This window comes from Suricata suricatta, chromosome 10 (assembly GCF_006229205.1).
Source record: "Suricata suricatta isolate VVHF042 chromosome 10, meerkat_22Aug2017_6uvM2_HiC, whole genome shotgun sequence".
Lineage (NCBI taxonomy): Eukaryota > Metazoa > Chordata > Mammalia > Carnivora > Herpestidae > Suricata > Suricata suricatta.
In genome coordinates this window covers 113,720,764-113,744,781 of record NC_043709.1, presented here as the reverse complement: position 1 = coordinate 113,744,781, position 24,018 = coordinate 113,720,764, and the positions used below count along the sequence as shown (strand labels likewise).

At 45.5% G+C, this 24,018-nt stretch overlaps 1 protein-coding gene across 1 annotated transcript; it reads left to right on the top strand.

The window, feature by feature from the left end:
* Window positions 1–5,361: 5,361 nt before the first annotated feature.
* On the top strand, window positions 5,362–13,088 carry ACBD7 (acyl-CoA binding domain containing 7). The gene is made up of 4 exons (XM_029954755.1): window positions 5,362–5,433; window positions 12,381–12,498; window positions 12,632–12,694; window positions 12,775–13,088. The coding sequence occupies exons 1-4, from the start codon at window positions 5,422–5,424 to the stop codon at window positions 12,846–12,848; spliced, it is 267 nt and encodes an 88-aa protein (XP_029810615.1). The 5' UTR covers window positions 5,362–5,421; the 3' UTR covers window positions 12,849–13,088.
* The last annotated feature ends 10,930 nt before the right edge of the window (window positions 13,089–24,018 follow it).

The window sequence follows — 24,018 nt, the reverse complement described above, 5'->3', positions numbered from 1 at the left end:
ACAGGTCTTGATCTCAGGATTATGTGTTCAAGCCCTGAATCAGGCTCTGTGCTGGGAATGAAGCCTACTTTAAAAAAAAATAAAAACTCCATGTAAGGTGTGTGAGACCGTCAATGGAGAAAGTTATAAAACTATCTGAAAACATTAAGAAAACTAATTGAAAAAGACATATGAGTCACGAATAGTGAAACCCTGTGTCAGAAAGATATCAGCACTCTCACCCAACTGATAGAGCTTTTCAATGCAATTCCAAGAAAAATTCTAGAATTTTCTTTCGTGGAACTTGACTCATGCATATTAAAATTTATAGAGGAGAGCAAAGTGCCAGAACAACCCTTTGTGAAGATAAACAAAATAGGTATGGTTTAATGATTAAGACAGTGTGACATGAGTGAAGGGAGAAACAACGGAAGAGCCCAAAAAATGATTATATAATTGCACCTCGTGTTTTCATAAACCCACTCGGGTCAGCCTTTGTCCCCCACCACAGCACCGAAACCTCTCTCCAGGTCATCAGTGATCTTGACAATGACCAAGATTCAACTGATAATTCTCAGTCCTCCTCCAACTTGACATGCTTTCTCACTTGATATGCTTTCTGGACACCACAGTCTCTTGGTTTTTCTCTTACTCAATGACCACCTCTTCTCTGTCTCCTACAATCATTCTTCTCCTTTCCAAGCTCTTAATGTGGCAATTTCCCATGGCTTAGTCTTCAGTCCTCTTTCTTCATTTATATACACTCAGTTTCTAGAGTCACCCAGTCTGAGGGTTCCAAATACTATCTCTATGTTCACGAGTCCCACATTTATATACCCAGCCCAAACTGACTTGTATCCACCTGCCTATATGACATCACCACTTGGATGTCTGATATCTCAAAGTAACATGTCCAGAACTAAACTTCTAATCTTTGTTCCTCACCAAACCTACTCCACCAGTGGGCCTTCCAGTTACTCAGGCCAACAATCTTGGAATTATCCTGACTCCCCTCTTTCTTTCACCTCCCATGTAGAATCTTTGAAGGACTACTGTTGACACTGCCTTCAAAATATACCCAGAATCTGAAATACTTCTCACGACCTCCACCACTACTACCACCTGAGTTTGAGACACCCATAAGTTCTCCCCTGAATTATATAATTCTAGTAAGGATTTTACTCCCTACAGTCTATTTTCAACACAGTAACAAGAGTGATCCTTTAAAAAAGTTAGTGGTATCATGTCAGCTCTCACTCGAAACTCTTCCATGGTTCTGTTTCACTCCCATTTAAACCCAAATGCCTTTGTGCAAGGTCTTACCCAATCTGGTTTCCATCTTCTATTCTCTGGCCTCTTCTACTCCTCTACTCAGGCCACCCTGGCTCCTTGCTGTTCCTCACACCTGCCAAGGAAGCTCCTTCCCTCTGGTCTCTATATTGGACGTTGCCTTTGCAAGGGAAGCTCTTAGGGGTCTTCCTGGTCAGCTCTTTCACCTCCTTCAAGCTTTTACTCAAATATCATCTTCTCAAAGAGACCTACCCTGTGTATCCTATTTACCATTGCAGGTCACCTCTTCCATCCCACGTACCCAAGACTGCCCATCTGGGCCATCAAAAAGAATGAAATCTTGCCATTGGCAACAACATGGATGGAGCTAAAGTGTATTATGCTAAGTGAAGTAAGTCAGTCAGAGAAAGATAAATATATAATTTCATTCATATGTGGAATTTGAGAAACAAAACAGATGAGCATACGGGAAGGAAGGAAAAATAAGATAAATACAGAGAGGGAGGCAAACCGTAAGAGACTCTTTTTTTTTAATGTTTTTATTTATTTTTGAGACAGACACAGAGCATGAGTGGGGGAGGGGCAGAGAGAGAGGGAGACACAGAATCAGAAGCAGGCTCCAGGTTCTGAGCTGTCAGCACAGAGCCCGATGTGGGGCTCAAACCCATGAACATGAGATCTGACCTGAGCCGAAGCCAGAGACTCAACCGACTGAACCACCCAGGCACCCCCATAAGAGACTCTTAAATACAGAGAACAAACTGAGGGTTGCTGGAGGGGTTTGGGGTGGGGGATGGGCTAAATGGGGGATGAGCATTAAGGCGGGCACTTGCTGGGATGAGCACTGGGTGTTCTTCATAAGTGATGAATCACTAAATTCTACCCCTGAAATCATTATTACACTGTATGTTAACTAGCTTGGATTTAAATAAAATTTAAAAAAAAAGACTTTCCATCTCTTTGCTGTTTTTAAAAATAGAACTTATTGGGGCACCTGGTGGCTCAGTCAGTTGAGTGTCTGATTCTATTTCAGCTCAGGTCATGATCTCATGGTTTGTGAGATCGAGCCCCACATCAGGTTCTGTGCTGACAGCACTGAGCCTGCTTGGGATTTCGTCTCTGTCTGTCCCTCCCCCTCTCATGCTCTCACTTTCTCACTCTCAAAAATAAATAAACTTCAAAATTTTTAACTGAATTTATAATCTAACATCTTTTAATAGACCATATAATTTGCTTATTATATGTGGTATTGTCTGTTATACCCTACCAGAATGGAATGCAAGGATAGGAATTCTTGTTTGTTCTGTTGACTAATGTTTTTTAAAGAACCTAGAACAGTACCTTCCTCATATTGGGCACTATTTGAATGAATGAGTGAATGAATGGATGAATGAATGCTTAACTAGGGCATATGGAATCAGGGGAGTCGTGAAGGTAAGGGTAATGTTCTATTTATTTTAAAAAATGTATTTAATGTCCACTTACTTATTTTAAAAGAGAGCATGAGCAGGGGCGGGGGAGAGAGAGAAAAAGAGAGAGAGGCTCCCAAGCAGACTCCACACTGCCAGCGTAGGGCTCTAACTCATGAACTGTGAGATCATGCCTGAGCCGAAGTCAGACACTTAACCAACCCAGCCACCCAGGCACCCTGGTAATGTACTATTTCTTAAGCTGGTGTTAGGTTCATACATGTGCCATTTGGTTTTTTTTAATTTACATATATATGGATATATGTATGTATATTGGTCTGTAATCAATATTGAATAAAATAGTAAAAAAAATAACTTGATTGTCCACGTTGATTCACTTCCTAAGGGCTCCAGAAAGCTAGGTTTTCACTGTACCTAGTATATTACTATCACTGGACAGAGACATCCATATTTCCATTGTCTTTTCTTTCTTTTTGTTCTTTGGAACAAGACACCGTGGCTCTAGCCTCTGGTCAAGGGAAGGCAACTCCAGAGAATGTGCTTTGAAAAGGGTTCTTGAAAGAACATTAGAGAGTAAAACAGCACAGTGTACCTTCCCTCTCTCCTTTTCCTAATTTTTTAAAATGTGTAAGATTTAATAGATGGAGGCAGAGATGGGAGGAAAGAGACTACGTTATGGAGCCAAGAAAGCCTTTATTGGGATCTGCGATTCCCGGGCGAGGTCCCATGGCCCAGGGAGAGAGGAGTCGGGGAGGTCGCGCCTGATAGGCGATGGGCAGGGGTTGGGGGGTAGGGGGGTGTTTATGGGTGAGGGGTTCCGGGTTTGATCTTGGGAGGGCAGATTATCAAGTAAGGGCCTTTCAGGGGCGTGGCGGGACGGAATAGGTCGCCTCCTCTGTCAGGGTGACGGAAAGCTGGAGCTTCATGATTGGCTGCTTCCAAATGGGGCAGGACATCCCAGGTCTGCAGGTGCGGGGCGGGAGTCATCTGTGTAGATGTTCTCCTCCAGCCTCTGGAGAAATGGCCGCTCGGTCGCCATCCCAAGGTGACTTCCAAGGTGACTCTTACATTATGTTTTTTTATTTGAGAGAGAGAGAGAGAAAATGAGAGCAAGGGAGGAGCAGAGAGAGAGGGAGACACAGAATCTGAAGCAGGCTCCAGGCTCTGAGATGTCAGCACGGAGCCCAATGCGGGGCTTGAACCCATGACCCATAAGATCATGACCTGAGTCTAGTCAGAAGGCCTTCTTTTCCTGATTTCATATAATGACCATAATGCCCAAATGTCCCAGCGACAGGTTCGCACCCATACTGGAGGTCACCCCCAGAGTTTCCCTACTGAAATAGTTAGCACATCCCCAATAGAGAAAGCACTCACTGTTCTACAGGCCATTTGCCTTTGTACCCCACATTACATTTCCCATCATCTGGAAATTTAAAAACTAAAAATCAAAAAGAGCCTAGCCAGTGCATTTTGTTAACATTAGCTTTTTGTCTTTTACTTGGAAATTCATTGATTACACCGTGAAGATATTTTCAAGGAGAAAATTTGAAAACCAAGGGATTTACATGAAAGAGCAAAGCAAGTATTTGTTAAAGGTAGTTTTATGCAAAAAAAGCTAAAATGCTTTAGGGCCTTCCTTTCCCATCACTTGCATGGTTATATGTTGCATTGTTAGACGGTCCAAGTCAGTAACTTTCTAAAAACCCTGAATTTGTCAGTTCTTCCAGTCACTTGGCTCCGCAAAAGTTTCTTTTTAAATGAAGAGTTGGGGGGATGGAATGCCTGGGTGGCTCAGTAGGTTAAGCGTCAGACTCTTATTTCAATTTAGGTCATTATCTCAGGGTTTGTGGGATGCTTGCAGCATGGAACCTGCTTGGGATCCTCTCTCTTCCCCTCTCTCTGCCCCTTCCCCACTTGTGCTCTGTCTCAGAAATTAATAAACATTTAAAAAATGAAAAGAGTAGAAAATTAACTCCTCATATCGTTAGAAAATGCCGTTCCAGTTCTTTGAAAAATTAACCCAATGTGAATCACAACCTCATTCTGTGTATCTGCAGGCCTGCAGTGACATTGGATTTGTTCTGGAGAATGGGCTCAAATTGAATAGACACATGGTTTTGTGTCCTTGCCGTAACTAAGAACTAGTTGGAATGGTTGCAGGACATGTTCAGAACGTGGTTTTGCCTTTTAAACAAAAAAAGCAAAAGTTTTTCATTGCTGATGAACCGTGCTTAGAGGTGGGAGGGGAGACGTGAGAGGTCTCAATATATTGCCTAAGGTCCAGGTTTCTAGGCTTACGAGGAAGCGTAGGTATACAAGAATCCCCACTGATGTCCGTGCCCGGGAGAGACCTTTCTGGACTTCCTGCAAACGATCTCTTGAGAAAGAATGGGGAGCGAGCCAAGAGCGGAGAGGGACTCATTTAAATTCCCTGCTCCTTCCCTTTCCAGTTCCAAGTTGCAGCCCCGCTCGCAGCAGACAATCCGAACGCGCCGCTGGAGACCCGGGAGGATACCTCCGACCGGGCGGGTGCGACTGACAGCTCAGCCCCGCCCCCAGTACCGACGGCCAATGGGAGCCGGCCGGGCCACAGAGCGACCAATAGGAGCGGGCGGGCGGAGGCGCTCCTTCATTTAAGGAGCCGCTGGGGGCGGGGAGAAGTGTGTGTCCGGAGGGGAAGTGTGTGTCCGGAGTGTGGCAGTGGTTGGGTGCCGTGACCATGACCCTGCAGGTGAGTCGAAGGCTGCGCGGGAGGGTTTGCCCCCCAGAGGGAAGCGTTCCAGTGCGGCGTGGGGCAAGCGTGACGCCCCTGGCCGGCGGGCCGCTCGGACCTGGAACTTGGGACAGCTGCTGCCTGCAGTCCTCTTGCCCTGTTCTCCCCCTTCCTGCACCGAGTTGTCTTGTGGTCCGAGGACGCTCCTACCCGCTTCGCGAGCGTCCGTTTATGGCAATGGGAACGGCACCGGTGCCATCTGTTGATGGCGAGCCGGAACTCCCTATGGCAACTCTTGTGAACCCCGGGGACTCGTTAAACGCCAGGTAGGTTCGAGCGCCCAGGAGGACGGGCCCCGAGTTGCTCCCGGAGGACCAGGCGGCCCTGCTCCACCGGTTTTTCCCATCTGAGAAATGAAGGCGAGGGCGGCTGGGGTCCTACCCGCGCCCCTTGCTCCGTGGTACATACAGCCAGGCGCTCCTCAGGCAAATGTTCTTTTGCACCGCAGAGATCTGTAAAACTACAATCAAAAATACTGTTTTGCTGATACGCGAAAGAAAGAAATGTTCAGGGTGGAAACTTTGGGATAAGAGAACAAATATAAAGTAAATAAAAACCATCAGGAATCCCTTCACCCAGGTGATAACCACCACTAACACGATGGCTTAGTATGTATGTGTGAAAATGTGTATGTGTTATATATACCTGTACGTGCCTGCACACACAGGTGCGTGTGTACGTACATACATATGCATGGTATATGTGTGTATATACACACACTGATGCGATTATACTCATGTGGAAGATGGTACACTGGAACTGCACCGCATGTATAAAGTTGTGGCACCACAAAAGGGCAGGCTGGATGGAAAGAGTGATCTTGGCTCCTGCTCTGGAACAGGCTTCTCTATCCGGGAAGGGAGAAGGAATGGGGATCCCTGAAGTTGTGTGTGAAAGCAAGGTTTGACCTCTTGTGGAGAGGGCCCCCGACTTTCATTAGGTTATCAAACGGTTCCATGTTCCCCCACATATGAGGAACAGTTTTCCAGAAGTTCTTCCTGGAAGGCAGGAACCTAGCATGGCTGTTGAGAATCCTTAGAATTCTCCTCAAGGCTTGGCTTGCCAAGAGGAATTCTGTCACTGGAAGAGGGCATGCGACCTGAGAGCAAGCACATCTGAGGGGGAAGATCTCTTTGCGTCTCTGAATAACCCTGCCCGGCCCTTAGGAAGCCCTGCGCGCCTCAGAGCTTTTTCATCTTGTCCTTAGAGACACAAGAGGGCACCCTATAGGACACTTGGAGAGCACAGAAAGTGTTAAAACACCAGAAAACGTACCAATAATCAGAGGCAATTATCGTTTGCATATTTTAGTATGTTTACTAGTCCTTACTTTTTCTATGTGACTTAGAAAGCTGAGTGTATAAAAGCAATTTGGTATTTTTTGTTAAATCAGCATATTTTCATGCCATATTTTCCAGTTTTTTCTAGAATTAAGTTTTGTTGTTTTTTTTTTTTTACCCAAAGAGACTTAAAATAATAATGGTAGCCTTTGTTAAACACTCACCATGTCCCAGGCACTATTTAAAATATTTTATATGAGTTGGGATGCCTGGGTGGCTCAGTTAGTTGGTTAAGCGTTCAACTCTTGACTTTCCCTCAGGTCATGATCTCATGGCTCATGAGTTCCAGCCTCGCGCTGGGCTCTGCACTGACAGGGTGTGGCCTGCGGGGGGGTTATCTCTCCTCTCCTTGCTGCTCCCCACCCCTCACCAAAATAAATACATAAACTTAAAGAAAAATAACTATTTTACATGTGTTAACCTAATTGATCTTGCTAACAACCTTGTGGATAGGTAATATTACTGTCCCATTTTCTGGGACAGGTTAAATAAGGACATATAGCTCTTAAGTAGTGAAGTTGAGACTCCAACTGAGGCAGTCTGGCTCTAGAGCCTGTGTTCCTTTTTTTTTTTTCTTTTTTTTACAGAGAGAGAGAGAGCGCGCACGAGCACAGAGGGAGAGAGAATCCTAAGCAGCACAGAGCCCGATGAGGGGCCTGATCTTACGACCCTGAGATCATGACCTGAGCCAAAATCAAGAGTCAAACATTCAACTGACTGAGCCACCCTGGCACCCCTAAATCCTCTGGGGTTTTTTAAAAAATTTTTTTTGAATGTTTATTTATTTTTGAAGGAGAGAGAAACAGAGCATGAGCAGGGGAGGAGTAGAGAGAAAGGGAGACACAGAATCCAAAGTGGGCTCCAGGCACACAACCTGATGTAGGGCTTGAACTCATAAACCATGAGAACTGAGCCACCCAGGCTCATGACATTGTTTAAAGCAGTTGACAACTTCCTAGAAAGACACTCAGAAAGATGAGGCAGAGTATATGACCCAACTTGTCACATGCACCCATGCTTCTTAGACCCCCTGCAGGGATTAATTAGGAGGCTGGGCTATTTTCCAGGTTATTTAGTTTGAACCCAGGCTCTCCGGTCTACAAGTGATTTTTGTTCATGACAGAACAACTGTCCTAATTGTGCTATCATCCTGTCTTTGGCGTTGGAGGAAACTTTATCCAGCAACTCTGCTGAGATCTCTGAGGTTCTGACATTACAGTGGCCTATCCACTTTCTCTACTGGGACTCTGCATGTTTGGATCAAAGGCAATTCTGCACTGAAGAAAGAAAATGGGGGTGGGGGTAGAATACCTTCTTGAGCTTCTCTTGTTTGATACCCAGGCTCATGATATTTCCTGCTTATCCCTGATTCAAATAACACAAGGTAAAGTAAGGTTTATTTTTTTAAAAAAGAATAGAAAAATTCTATTTAGGAAAATAGTCACGAAAGCCCTTTTTAAAGAAACGAAGAGGTTAAAAGACAAGGGATAAGGCTAAGAGCACATATGGGTTGCCTGGCTGGCTCAGTTGGTGGTGTGTCCAGCTCTTGATCTCAGGGTCGTGGGTTCAAGCCCCATATTGGGGGTAGAGATTACTTAAGTAAAAATTAAAAGAAAAATCTTTTAAAAATATTTTTAATGCTTATTTATTTTCAAAAATGTTTTTAATGTTTTTTATTTATTTTTGAGAGACAGAGAGAGAGCGTTTGAGCTGGGGAGGGTCGGAGAGAGAGGGAGACACAGAATCCAAAGCAGGCTCTAAGCTCTGAGCTGTCAGCACAGAGCCTGATGCAGGGCTTGAAACCACGAGCTGTGAGATCATGACCTGAACTGAAGTCAGCCGCGTCACTATCTGAACCACCCAGGCACCCCAAATAAAATCTTTTTAAAAATACTAGGAGCATATAGATATTCCTTTGTGCAGCATATGTCAATGGGGAGCTGCAAGCCAACCTGACGATCTTTAGGAGTTAGGCGGTTGGGGGATTTCAGAGTTAAGTCACAAATGGGAAGGGCAGGGTTTATTACTGTGTATATTTGTATACAGAGTTTCCAGGCAGCCATTTTCTTTTCACCAATCAGCTCTAGGTTGGCTACACAGCTTCTCTTTTTTGAAAATATGTTGAAAGTAAGTCTTTTAAATTTTAGTTTCAACGTTTAAAGGAATCTATACAAGCAACTCAGTGAAATCGGAAAGATGGCCCTCAGAGGGACTCCTGGCTCACTCAATAGGTAGGGTATGCAATTCTTGATGTCGGGTCATGAATCTGAGCCTTATGTTGGATGTGGAGATTGCTTTAAAAAAATAAAATGAAGAATTTTAAGAAAGAAAGAAATGGTCTCCTCCAGCAGGTACTCCGCTTCCCCTGCTACCCCCCAGGTGATGCCCTGCCTCTGGATCCCCCCCCCCCCCCCCCCCCCCCCCCCCCCCCCCCCCCCCCCCCCCCCCCCCCCCCCCCCGCAGGTGCTCTGCCCTCCACCTCCTACCCTGCACAGGCTGGCCCTCTGCCGCCATCACCATTGCCGAAGTGCACAAGGCCCGAGGACAGAGTGCACCATGGCCCATGCATCTTCAGACCCTCTCCATTTGTATGTCTTCCTTTCCCATTAAAAAAAAACAAACATTTTTTAACATTTATTTATTTTTGAGAAAAACAGTGTGAGGGGGGGAGGGGCAGAGAGAAAGGGAGACAGAATGGGAAGCAGGCTTCAGGCTCTGAGTTGTCAGCACAGTCTCCCAGATTAAGAAAGTAACAAACCCATCTTATTTTTATGAGTTGGTTTTTGCCAATAATTATGACTTTGTTTTTTAATTAACAAGTTACAACCAAATCATGTAATGTACTTACAGTGAAGTCGAGTAAATTTTATAACCAAGAATACAACAGGATGTTTTTAGTAGAAAACAGGATTAACGTATATATTATTTAAGTTAGTAAAGCTAAGATTAAAACATAGGTTAAGTTGTATATAGATAGGCTAGGAGTTATTGTGATTGGCGTATAAACTACAAGAGAGAAAAAATGTTTATTAACACGTTGCTTGAGAAAGCCCTTTTTTTGATGCAGGCACAATGGGGGCCCTGTGTGTGTTGGCCTTGGACCTGGGTTTCCCACATTCTTATCCAGTCTCATAAATGAAGTCAGTACAAGGGAGGATACTTGTCGAATGTAGACTTTGGGAGGGGATCATGTTGTGACCTTGTCTTCTATTTCTAATCTCCAATTTGGGCTCCAATTTTCTTCAGACCAGACTCACATAGACTATGTTTTTGAACTTGTTTTTATTTCTTATCTACAAATTAGGCTCCTTTTCCCTGGGCCAGACTCAAATGCAGTTTTAACCCCTTCAAGTCTATATTTTGGGTCTGCAAGGCTCATTAGAAGAGCCTTTTGCCAAACAGTTACAATGTTTTGATCCAAAATCTCTTATGAAGGGACAGGAAAATGTTTTTTCTTACGGGGTAACTGTGTGGGGAATATTGGTCTGATTTGGAATGCAGTAAGGCCTAATTAATGATAACAGGCTTAATTTCACACGAGCAGTAGTAATAGAAGGACATACCAGTTTCGCCTCTCATGACAGGAGCCGTGCAGATGCCTGCCATTTCCTTACTGTGACCATGTCATCCAGCAAGGTCGATGCAGCTCCCAGCAGTGCCCCATTCCCCATTTTTAAAAAATATTTTAAGATGTTGAGTCATATGAGTTCTTTATATGTTTTGGATATTAAGCGTTTTTTGAAGGCACATGATTTGCAAATATTTTTTCCCATTTCATAGGTTGCCTTTTCATTTCGTTGATAGTTTTCTTTACCTTGCAGAAACGTTTTAGTTAGGTGGTGTCTCACGTCTTTATTTTTGTGTTAGCTGCCTTTGCTTTGGGTGTCAGATCCAATCATGCCAAGACCAGTGTCTACCCCCTATATTTTCTATCTAGGAGTTTTCTGGTCTAGACGAAAGGCCTTACTTGACCTTACATTAAACCCACTTTGAGTTGTGCATACTGTCAAATAGTGGCCCAGTTTCATTCTTCTGTATTTGGCAGCCAAATCCTAGCACCATTTGGTGAATAGACAGACCTTTCCCCCATTCTACCTTCTTGGCTCTTTGTCAAAAATCAATTGGTCATATATGCATGCTTTTATTTCTGGGCTCTCTATTTTGTTTCACTGATCCATTTGTTTTTAGGCCAATACTATCCTGTTGTGGTTACTGTAACTTTGTAATATACAGTCATTGCAAGTCAGGAAGTGTGATGACTCCAGCTTTGTTTTTCTTTCTCAAAGTTGCGTTGACTGTTCTATACAAACTTTAAGGTGTTTTTTCTCTGTAAACTATGCCATTGGAATGTTGATAGGGATTGACTCCGATGAATCTACAGATTGCTTTAGGTGGTATGGACATTTAAACAATATTATTTCTTTCAATTCATGAGTATAGACTAGCTTTCTGGCCCCGCCAAGTTTTCTGTCTGCCTCAGGCAAGGATTATCACTCCGTTGAGTGGTTGAGTGAGCCAGTAAACAAGATTTGCATCTGGAGGCTGGAGATTGCCATTTCCTGGTCAAAATAACTTTTGGCGACTGTCTTGCTGAGCTAGACGTGAGTGGCCAAGGCACACAAAAGATCAAAACCGTATTCAGTGTTAGTTCTCCATCCCCCAAGATTGCTGAGGCAAAGTCGGGGCACTACTTTGATATGCATTCGACTCTGTAGCCTGCCTAGGTCAGCTTGCCTTGTCTTCCCCCCCTGAAGACTATATAAAGAACAGTTCTTTGAATAAACGCTCTCTTTCGCCTGATCGGAGAACCGTGAGTTCTGTCTTTACTCTCTGCGTCTCCCTCTCCTGCCCCCTGTTTCTCTCCCTCCCTCTGGAGAAGGACCCGCGATGATTCTCCGCCCTGCCGGTCGGGGGCGGACGAAACAGGTACCGCCGATCGCCGGGCCAAGCGGCCCGGCCATCGGGTTATGACAATTGGCGCCTCAACGCGGGGCTCAGTAAAGTAACGCGACCCTGAGCGCGGGTTACGACAGCTTTCCATTTATTTGTGTCTTCTTCAGTTTTTTAGAATTTTCAGTATTGGGCTCCTGGGTGGCTCTTTCGGTTAAGCATCCAACTTCGGCTTATGTCATGATCTCAGGGTTTGTGAGTTCAAGCTCCGTGTCAGGCTCTGTGCTGATAGCTCCGAGCCTGAAGCCTGATTCAGATTATGTGTATCCTTCTCTCTCTCTCTCTCTCTCTCTCTGTCTGTCCCTTGCTTGTGCGTGTGCTGTCCCTCTCTCTCAAAAATAAATAAACATTTTAAGAAAAGAATTTTCATTATTAAGAATCTTATGTAGTTGTCCCTACCTTGTGTTTATCAGGTAAGTACCAGGAGAGGTATCCGTAAACTAAAACAAATTAGGGTAATTCTGGCCGCACCAGAACCGTGGTGGCTCCATTTCTGTTTGAAACCTTCCTCTTTGTTCTTGAGTTCCCACTGTGCGGCAGTAGATGGCCCCAACACAGGCAGGCCTGCTGAAAGTTCCTGAATGCACCACGCACCGTTTTTTCCTTTTGTTCTAGGCTGATTTTGATAGGATCGCAGAAGATGTGAAGAAGTTGAAAACAAGGCCAAATGATGAAGAACTGAAAGATCTCTATGGGCTCTACAAACAATCTGTAGTTGGAGACATTAATATTGGTATTTCATGTATATATATATATATGCTAACATTTTTAAATAACACATTTAAAAATAATAAATTTAATTTGCATGTTTATAGAAGTATAGAATAAAAAATAACTTGAGAATATATCTGTGCTTCTTTTGGCAGAGTGTCCAGGGATGTTAGATTTAAAGGGCAAGGCTAAATGGGAAGCATGGACCCTCCGAAAAGGTTGTTAATTCTTAAATAAGCAAAACAAACTTTCTTAATTGCCTGACACGTCAGTGAGATCATCTGTTCTGTCTTTCTAGGGTTGTCGAAGGAAGAGGCCATGAGTGCGTATATTGAGAAAGCCGAAGAGCTGATAGAAAAATACGGAATTTAAAATTCAGCTATGAGAAAGTTTTTCTTTTGAAACCTTCATCATGGTATCATGACCTACCATCTAGGGAAGAAATGCACTGTTAACTCTTCACGTGTCCTGAATGTTTTTGCTGTGAACATGAATTGCAGTCTTTAATTAGCAGTACGCTGACACTTTGTATGTAATGAAATTTTACTTGCCCAAACCAGATGATTTTAAAAGTTTTTTTTAAAATAAAGTATTGCTCTGATAATATGTGCACAAAAACATTAACAATTTTTTCTTTGGCTTACCTGTTTTTCTACAGTGAGTTAGCATTATTGGTGTGTAATCAAAACCGTTTATTCAGAACAAGTAACAAGGCTCTTCCTTTGTTGCTCCCCGTGGCTTTGGGACTCTTACTGGCATGGGCCTTGGTCACCCATAAACACGTGTGGTTCTTGTCCTTACTCTAATTCTTCAGTAGGTGACTGAGGCAAATTACATAACCTCGCTCATCAGCCTCGTCCATAGAGTAGGGGGAAGATCAGTCTCACAGGGATGTAAGGAGTGAATGAGGTAGCTGTAATTATCACGCTTTAGTTAAAAGCATATGTTATAAGAAGCCTAACAACAAATTAGCTACCAATTTTAAAAATAAACTTATGAGTCGATGGCTATTCAAAGAAAGGAAACAGCTGTCTATCAACTATTTTTTCTTTAAGTTTCTACATTTAAGACAAACCAAAAAATCAAATGAAGTATCTAGTGATAATAAACGTGCAACCACGATGCTTCTTAAGCTTAGTTTTTATCATAGTGAAAATGCAGAGTCCAGGATATCCTACTGGCCTAGTCCTCAGTCTTTCTTGCTGGCACTCAGGTTCCTTTCCTGGAGGAAGGTGGTCTTCTCTTAGTAGTTCTAAAATCTGTCTGAGATTGCATAGGATAAACATCACCAAACCCAGTATGCCTCAATTCCCTGGACAAGGGTGTGCATTTGTATGCTATGGCCAGCGAGGGATTAATTCATTTCATGTGACTTTAAAAAATCAAACAAACCTAGATTGACTAGACTAGATGAATTTCCAGGGAAGTGAAAAAAGCCAGTCTGAAAAGTTTATACATTGTATGATTCCATTTATGACATATTCTTGAAATGGCAGAGTTACAGACATAGGGGACAAAATAATGATTGCCACAGAGGACTGAAGAGGGAGGTAGGTGTGGCTTTTAAGAATAGCAGGAGCGGGGCACCTGGGTGCTCAGCCGGTTGAGCATCCGACTTCTGCTCAGGTCACCATCTCACCATTCCTGAGTTCAAGCCCCACTTGGGGCTCTGTGCTGACAGCTCAGAGCCTGAGGTTGTTTCAGATTCTGTGTCTCCCTCTCAGTCTCAGCCCCACACCTACTCATGCTCTCTCTCTGTTTCCCTCAAAAGAATAAATAAACATTAAAAAAAATTTTAAAGAACAGGAGGAGGGATCCTGTGGGCATGGAACGTTCTGTCCCTTGACTGTACCACAGTGAACATCTGGCTGTAACACTGAGTTTTGCACATGTTACCATTGGGTGCAACTGGGTAGATCTGTATTATTTCTCACATATGAGAGAACAACATGTGAATCTACAGCTATCTCAAAATAAAAAACTCAGTGGAAAAAAATCTAGCTTCATTTCTAGTCTGGAAAATTTTGCAAAGTAAAGATGATTCTCATCGCTACTAAGGTAGTCCGGAATCTTCCATGATGAAGTCAGCATCCAAATCCAAGAAAATGACCTCGTTGGCAATGACAGGGCCGCTCCTTCTCATTGAGGCCCTGGAAGCTACCAGAGCTATTCCCATGTGGACTTGGCCTTCCCTGCGGGGAGAGGCAGGTAAAAAGGCTCTCCTCAAAAGCCTGGCATTGGCTACATCCTGAAATTCCCATTGTGGACCACAGTAACTAAAAATTATTCAAATGAATGATCACAAATCAAATGACCTTTGTGTCAATCCTTCCATAAGGGAGCTCTGGAGATGGTGTCACACCAAAGGGTAAAGTTCAGCAGGTACTGGGGGCACCTGGGTGGCTCAGTCGGTTAAGTGACTGACTTCAGCTCAGGTCATGGTCTCACAGTTCATGAGTTCGAGCCCTGCTTCGGGCTCTGTGCTGACAGCTCAGAGCCTGGAGCCTGCTTCAGATTCTGTGTCTCCCTCTCTCTCTGCCCCTTCCCTGCTCATGCACTGTCTCTCTCTCAAAAATAAATAAACGTTAAAAATTAAAAAAAAAAGTTCAGCAGGTACTAAACTTGTATTATAATTTGCTTGAGGCAATTTTTAGCCCAAGTTGATCACATGAATTCTAGCTCCTCCCACAATGAATTTTTAATATTTTTTAAATACATTACTGTTAAGTCATGGAACTCACGCCTACAACCGCCGGGATCCTAGAGACAAACAGTCTGGGACATGCAGCCCCAAGCATTGGGTGCCTCTTGTCTGTCCGCCGGAAGTTGTGACCCCACGTGCAGTATTCTGCCTTCTGCGGACTCAGCTAATGTCCAGCGTATTTCTGCACTCCCCACTTTGAGCTCCTGTTTTCCCCAACTGCTCTGCTTCCTCCCTGTGTCACACCACAGTGTCACCAGGGAGGCTGAGGCATTGTGTTGGGCATGGTGTGGTCACTCTGCACAGTATGGGGCAGGCTACCAGACTGGCTGTCCTCAGGAGGACTCCTGCCGGCCCTGAGTGAGTCATTGAGGAGGAGAGGGGGGCGGAGAGGGGGGGCGGGCGGCACCAGCAGGTGCCCGGTGTAGGACGGGCCGCTGGGAGCACCTGGGCTTAGGAACTTTCTGAAGACTGGCCTGTGGAGACTTGCAGCAATTGCTTAGGACTATCCTATTTTAATACGTTTCAAAACATTTACGAAAAGGAAAAAAAAGTTTATGTAATACGTTTCAAAATACGGATCAAGCTTTGAACCAAGCATGTTGATGAATTCTCCCTGTCCTTGCCACTGTTAAAATAATTGAAGGGGAAAAATGGATAATTTACCAAGCAGAAATTTTGCTGATGGATGAGACTCATCCCACAAATGAGACTCAAATGAGATTCTGATCCGAAGATAAAGGACCCTGCCAGAAATATTCTTTCCCCATTTGTCTTTTGTCTCCAGATGCGGAAATGCTCTGTGAAGAAATACATTTGCATATAACACATCACCCCCATAGGAGCAAATGCATAATTTTCCAACTTCTAATAGAACTAATCAACTACTTCTTGGTCAGGCACCTGAGTGGCTCAATCAGTTGAACCTCTGACTTCAGCTCAGGTCATGATCAGGCGGTGGGTGATTCGTTAGATGGAGTCCCACATCTGGCTCACCACTGTCAACCCAGAGACCACTCCCATCCTCGGCCTCCCTCTCTCTGCCCCTCCCCCACTTTGTGTGCTTTCAAAAATAAACATTGTCAGGGTGCCTGGGTGGCTCAGTCGGTTGAGCGTCGGACTTGAGCTCAGATCATGATCTCACGGTTTGTGGGTTGGAGTCCCGTGTCGGCCTCTGTGCTGACAGCTCAGAGCCTGGAGCCTGCTTCAGAGTCTGCGTCTCCCTCTCTCTCTGACCCTCCCCTGCTCACACTCTCTCTCTCTCTCAAAAATAAATAAAACATTAAAAAAATAAAATAAACTTTGAGAAAAACAACAACCTAACAAACTACTTCTGAAAAATTAAGTGCAATCAGTTGGGACTGTCTCCAGACTGAGAGGGAAAATATCTAAAAATAGTCAAGTATCAATAGTTGTAGACACTTGGTTAGATAGTTCTTGAGGAAGGCCTCCTTGGAAGTTTCCATGAAGATAAAAGTGATTTCCTGGAAGAAAATGAATATCAAAACTTGCATCAGTTACATCTTCCTAGGCTAAAAATAAACAAAATTATATTTAACAACAACTGACGCTTACCACCACCAACAAAAGATTTACTTTGATACTGCCGTTCTGAAGCTGACACCAACGATTGAGTTACTTCAAAGGTCTCATGTTCTGTAAGTCCTGTATTTTTAATTTCTCGAAGACCTATCAGTATACAGTGCTATTACCTGCATCCTCTCACTTCACACACAGCTGACCTCTCTCCGTTTACACTAAATAAAACCTCGGCCAATTTTCTACTTACCGCTGTCACTGCTGGTTCATATTAGCTGAAAATCACCAAACAAATCTCTGAAAATACAGCAAACTATCAAACCAATTTCACCTTCCATATCCTTCGCTGTATCTCCAGATTCAATAAAACATGTTAAATCACAGGAAGGAACAGCTTCAGATGGTGTATCAAAGCGGCAAAACTTAAGAGCTGGTTAGTGACTTTTCATCACCAACATCTCAGAACCTTTCCCTGCGAATGTGGTAAAATGCAGTGCGTCTTTGCTTTCTTCCCCTTTGCTATTTCCAACAATAAAAGCATTTTTCCCAGTAGTACCTACACCTGCACCTGTTACTACCTGCCTGAGACTCCCTGTGGGCCGGGCCATTTCCAAGGTCATCTGACTTCTAGAACAATGCAGGAGGCAGCACGAAGGCACCCGGGCACCCAGTCCAGTGAGGCTGGTAACTAATCAGTACCTTTAACTGTCTTCCCCAGAAACATCGACCTTTCCCCCAGCTCTTCCCGGCCAGCAGACGGCTGCCATGTACAGAGCAAAAGCAGGTTGAGGCACACAGGGCCCCTGAGTGGTCTCCACCTGTTCTCAGGTTGTACAACAACAGCGTTTATCGAGCTGGGTGCTGGGTTCCCCCTGGGGACACGCGGGCACATAAGCAGTCTGATCACTTCAGGAGCTTCCACGCTGGCTGGGAGGCCGGTAGAGAGAGGTATTAAGTGCTGCCAGGTTCAGGGGGATGTGCAAGCATGTCAGGTGGGGTTGGGGGAGCACCGAGCAAGGTGTCCCTGGGGAAATGGAAATGTCTCTGAGGTCTGGAGGGGCAGGGAAAGGGTTGGCAGAGGGAGAGAGGCAGCAGGGGTAGAGGGAATAGAATGAGCACAGACTACTGGCTGTCATTCAGAGAGCAAAGGCGGGATGGGGACAGATTAAGGGAGAGGAAGTAGGCAATGGCCAAGTCTAGGCCTCCTAAGGGATTTTGGTTGTCCTAAGAGGGACAGGAAGCCACCAAAAGGATTGAAGGCAAGACGTGTCACGACCCGACGTGTCTTTTATCCCTTCGGGTAGTGTGAAGTGTGGGTTGGAGGGGACAGAGCATCTAAGAGGGGCCAGTTCAGCTGGCTCCTCCTTTCTATACGCCAGACAAGAAATTCCCGCTTCTGCCTGGGATGGAGGAAGTGGGGGACGCCACTCTGTCCCTAACAATGAGTAAAAAAGCCCGACAAACTACAAAATCAGAACTTGTCTTGAACTTAGCTGAGTTTGCAAGGCAAAGTAGAAAGCAGATTCCGAGGAGGGGCAGCCCTGCTGTGGACAGGTGTGGCTCACGTGGGCAAAGCACAGGAGGAAGGAGTGTGTGCTGTACATTCCAGAAGAAATCGGCTAAAATGTTAACAACGTGCTGGCGATCAAGTGAGGGGCCATGTGTCAGATGGGACTCATGGCGACTTGTGGGCTCTTTTCCACAGGCCTCCAGTAGGGGTTCAGGAGAGAGATTAGGAGCAAGGCAGAGGGGCCAGAAGGAGCCCCAGCTGTGGGGCAGGCCGGCAGCAGGGCCAAGGCTGTGACCTTGAGATGGGCTCTGCCCCTGGCCCTGCCCCTGTCCAGGCCCTTCTCTCCTGGGAGCCAAAGCCCCAAACTGCTGGAGGAAAGGCAGCCAAAGCTTTCCCCCAGGCACAGGCACAGACGCATGGCTGCGGGGGCAGAAGCATGAACCCCTTGCCCTTGAGGAAAGAGGGGAGGAAGGGCTTGGGCCCACACGGATGCCCCAACCAACCACAGATATGAGGGGGAGGGCCAAGCGTGCTGAGAAAGGCCCCCCCACAAGGCCCAGGCACAGAGGGCCTGCCTCAGATCGAAGCTCATGCCCGCGTGGGACCTCCGGGAACCCCCATGTTACCCCAGAGGCTAACACAGCATATTGAGGAACCCGCAACAGCAGTGGGTGGGGGGCACCTGGGGCCTCTTCTAAGAGGCACCAGCAAGATTGAAACATTGAGAAAATTCTCCAGCAACGTGGGCTGCATACTCGGCACACACGACACCAGGGGGCTTGGAAGCTCATGCTGTCCTGCAGCGCCCATGGCACCAGCGGTCTCCAGACTATGGACTCGGCCCTCCACGGCGCCTGACACAAGAGATGTGTGCAAATCCAGGTAAAAAACTATTTCCTTCTAGCTCTGTTTTATGCATGACACCTGGCTTTCAATAAAAAATGATCAGACTGGGGCACCTGGATGGATCAGTTAAGCGTCCAACTTCGGCTCAGGTCATGATTCACCAGTTTGTGAGTTTGAGCCCCGCACCAGGCTCACTGCCATCTGCACAGAGCCTGCTTCAGATCCTCTGTCTTCTCTCTCTCTGCCCTTGCCTCGTTTGCTCTCGCTCTCTCTGTCTCAAAAATAAACATAAAAATCTTGATAATATAATTTATTAAAAACATTAGACCCATAGGAAAGCAGCGAATGACTCCATTGTCAAGACGCAAAGCAATAAGAACCATAAGACTCAGACGAGACCCAAATGTTGGAACTATCAGAGAGTGACTTTAAACCAACGATTGAAGTGTCAAAGGACTTCATGGAAAAGGTGGACAACACATGTGAACAAGTGGGGGAGATCTCCAGAGAGTGAAGGCTGAGTCAAATGGAAGTTCTAGAAATAAGCAGCACTGACATTGAGGAAACCCCGTAACAGGCTCATCAGTAGACTGGGCACAGCTGAGGAAGATTCCGTGCACCTGAAGGTGTCGATAGAAAAGACACAGGGGCGCCTGGGTGGCTAAGTCAGTTTAGCACTTGACTTTTGATTTCGGCTCAGGTGATGATCTTAGGGTTAATGAAATGGAGCCCTGTGTCCCACTCTGCACTGAGCAAGGAGCCTGCTTGGGATTCTCTCTCTCTCTCTCTCTCTCTCTCTCTCTCTCTCTCTCTCTCTCTCTCTCTCTCTCTCTCTCTCTCTCCCCCGCCTCAAAATAAAACAGGGAGAAGGATGGGGGGGGAGAGGAGGGGGAGGAGGAAAAATGATCCAAACTGAAACACAAAGGAAAGAAAGAATTAAAAAGAACATCCAAGAGCCAGGGAACGCTATCACACAGCCTGCCCTGTGCATAATAACGGTCCCAGGGAGAGGAGGAAACAGCACGCTAGTCACGTGAGGGATGGGGGCAGCTCCAGGGAGTGGGGGCAGGTGCCCACCTTTTCCACCTGTGACAGCTTTCCATTTGGCCACCAGGCTGACCCTTGTTTGCTCACGGTGGGGAGGGAGGGGAAGGCCTGGGAAGCGCTTTATCAGCCTAATTGCGGGCACTTTGGAAAAAGCTGAGAGCAGGCAGGGGAGATAGAGGAGGGGAAAGGAGGGGGGCGTGGAGGGAGGAGCAGACTCTGGAGCACGGTCTGGGCCGGACTGCGATTTGCAGGGAGGGAGCTGACAGTTGTGCACAGCTATTGTGATTTGATTCACTGGTGAGACGGAGAGAAGGTCTTTTATACTTCCTGGGTGGACTATCCCAGAAGTGATCTATCTTTTGTTTCTGGCTTTGGGGAGGTGTCTTTTGAGAGCTGTGGAGAGTTTAGCTAAGCTCTTCTACAATATCGTCGCCTCGGCACCCACACTGTGGAGTCGGCAGGCCCTTGGACCGAGGCCAGCCCTGCGGTGAGCGTGAGCGCATGCGCGGGACGTCACACGTGAGGGTAAGTTCCCCTAGGACTCCGCCACCAGCCCTAGCGTCTTTCCTGCCTCCCGGAGTCTTCCCTTGTGCACCCCTCAGATGAGACCCTGGTGAAGCTTACCAAAACCCCGCTTTTTTTGTTGTTTTGAGTTAACCAATCAGGCCTTAGTGGAAGCTCTGCACCTGCACAGCCCAACGGAAGCTGTGCTGTGGGTCCTGCCCCTGCTCTCTGCCTGCCCTTGGCCTTGACCCCAGCGTGGCGCCCCTAGGCGGGCTGTGGACGTCCTCCGGGACCCTCAGTAAGAAACTCCTCCCTTTTAATTTCTCTGGTGGTCTGTTGTTGAAGCGAGGCTCGCCATCCCGCAGCGGGGGCTCTCCTTCGGAAATGGTAATTTAACAAACTCACAGGAGCCTTCGGTAGTGAATGTCTTTGTTGTGTTTTTAAAAATTGCTCGTGGTTTTGTGTCAAGCCGTCAGCTAAACGCGACCTCGTTTAATCCCCACAACACCTGGATTACAATTCTCCCTTCCCCCATGGGTGAGGCTCTGAGTTGAGGCTCCTAAAGCCGCAGAGGGTTTGATCCTAAGTGGAGTCAGCATGCAGATGGCGCTATTCGCACTTATGCAAAGCTTCATTATAAACACCCAGCTGCTGCTTACGTTATTTCTTTGAATGTGCGGTGACTTGGATTACTTTCCCATTTTGGGGGGTTGATGTCACACTGGGGTTTGATTCGGACTCTGAGAAGCCAGCAACATGCACAGCCTCCCCCACGCCCACTCCCACGAGGATCACACTGGGGAGGAGCTGTCAGGTGGAAATGGAGAGAGATGGATACACCTGGGAGCCCCCAGGAGGCGGATGGTGGGCTCTGCATAGATGGGAGGTGAGCGGTGAATGGAGCGATGCGAGGATGCGTGGGATTGCCTTCATGCTCAAGGTGCAGCAGGTCCGTGCCATTTGTCCCAACTGCTTGTTTAAACTTCTAGTCCCAAGCACTGGCCACCATGGCCCTACACCCAGTTCCAGGTTTTGTGGAGAGAACAAAAGAAGCATCTGCCAAACATGTGCCTTCTAGGAAGTTACACGAAAGGGACCATACCCAGGCAAAATAGGAGAAAAGGGTGACCGGGTGTAGTGGTGAGCAAGGGCCAAATGCTGGCCCCTCAGTATCTGCCTTGGGGAAGTTAGAACAGGAAAACCATTTGCAGGTGTGGGTTATCAGGGAAGGCCTTGCAGAGTGTTCACACTCCGCCCTCTCGGGAGAAGTAAGCGTCCCTATAGGCATCTCACCAGACAAAGGAATGGACGTGGGCCGCGCAGCTCAATGAGCTTTGGACCAAAACTCACAGAAAGTCAAACAGCTTTTTTGGGTTCAACCTCCACACTTAATATGCAGGGACCCGCTCAGCTTACCTCTCTACGAAAGAGGAGAATGCTCTGGCATTCATTTCTTCAACAAATACTTATCAAGTGATGAAACATATATGCTGAACCATCGATTGATTGGCTTTCGGTGCAGCCTGGGCACAGGAATTATGCATACTTTTACTTAAAATTATTTCTAGATACAATTTCTCTGCTCAGGCTCCATTGCAAGCTAATAACAATGTCACAGGTGGCCCCAAGGGAGATGAAATCAAACTTTGTCTTCCAGTATCAGCAGCCTCAGAACTGCCAATCTACTTTTATCCTGTGGATAATTATATATGTTAAATTTTTTTAATGCTTTATTTTATTTTTGAGAGAAAGCATGAGCAGGGAAGGGTCAGAGAGAGAGAGAGAGAGGGAGACACAGAATCCGAAGACAGGCTCCAGGCTCTGAGCTGTCAGCATGGAGCCTGATGCCCCATGCGGGGCTCAAACCCACCAATCGGGAGATCATGACCTGAGGCGAAGTCGGACGCGTAACTGACTGAGCCACGCAGGAGCCCCAATTATATATGTTTAAAAAAAAACACTTGTCTCAGTTACCTACGTGTAATTACTAACAGTGGGCTTATCTGCCATCGGTTTGGGGGAACCCTGGTTGCAAAAGTTGTTGTTGTCAGTAAATCCTTCAGAGTGCCTCCAAGATCCATGAGGAGACTATTTGTTCTTCTGACAGTTCTTTGAGGAATTAGAGGCTGGGCCTTTGGCTTGAAACATAAACAGAAAAGGCCTGGTATTTCCTATAACGTGCTTGTTCAGAAACTGAAAACTACCTATGGTAGGGAAAAGTCATTAAATCATGTTGCAGTTTGTCAAATACATTTTGTGCATCTATTGAAAGGATCATAGGGTTTTTATCCTTTCTTTAATTAATGTGGTGTATCATGATTTGATTTGCGAATATTGAACCACCCTGTAGTGTAGAAATACGTCTCACTTGATTGTGATGAAGGATTTTAAAAAATGTTTCTTACTTATTTTTGAGAAAAAGAGAGAGGGGGATAGAGGGTCCAAAGCACTCTCCGTGCTGACGGCAGAGACCCTGACACAGGGCGTGAGTCCACGAACTGCAAGATCATGACTTAAGCCAAAGTCAGACTCAACCAACTAAGCCATCCAGGTGCCTCAGTGAGGGATGTTTTTAATGTACTGTTGGATTTGGTTTGCTAGTATTTTATTGCATCTGTGTCCATCAGAGACATTGGCCTGTAGTTCGTTCTCTCTCTCTCTCTCTCTCTCTCTCTCTCTCTTTTTTAGTATAGATTTTGGGTTAGAGGGACTATATCTCAAAATCATAAAGACCATATATTGAAAACGCATTGTGCTTTTGATTCGTGTTTTCCTGACAAGTGATGTTGAGTGGTTTGTTTTTTTTTTCATGTGTCTCTTAGCTATCTGGATGTCTTCTTTGTAAAGTATCTATTTGTGTCTTTTGACCATTTCTTCACTGGATTATTTGTTTTTTGCGTGTTGAGTTTGATAAGTTCTTTATAGATTTTGGATACTAACCCTTTATCTGATATGTTATTATGGCATTTGCAAATACCTTCTCCCATTTCGTTGGTTGCCTTTTAATTTTGCTGATAGTTTCCTTCACTATGTGGAAGATGTTTATCTTGATGAAGTCCCGATAGTTCATTTTCACTTATGTTTCCCTTGCCTCTGGAGTGGTGTTGAGTAAGGAATTTTGTGGCCAAGGTCAAAGAGGTATTTGCCTGCTTTCTTCACGAGGATTTCGATGACTTCCTGTCTTATGTTCAGATCTTTCATCCATTTTGAGTTTATTTTTATGTATGGCATAAGACAGTGGTCCAGGTTCATTTTTCTTCATGTCACTTTTGCTGAAAAGACTATGTTTATTCCATTGGATGTTCTTTCCTGCTTTGTCAAAGATGAGTTGGCCATATGTTTGTTGGTTCATTATGGGCTGTCTATTGTGTTCCATTGATCTGTGTGCCTTTTCT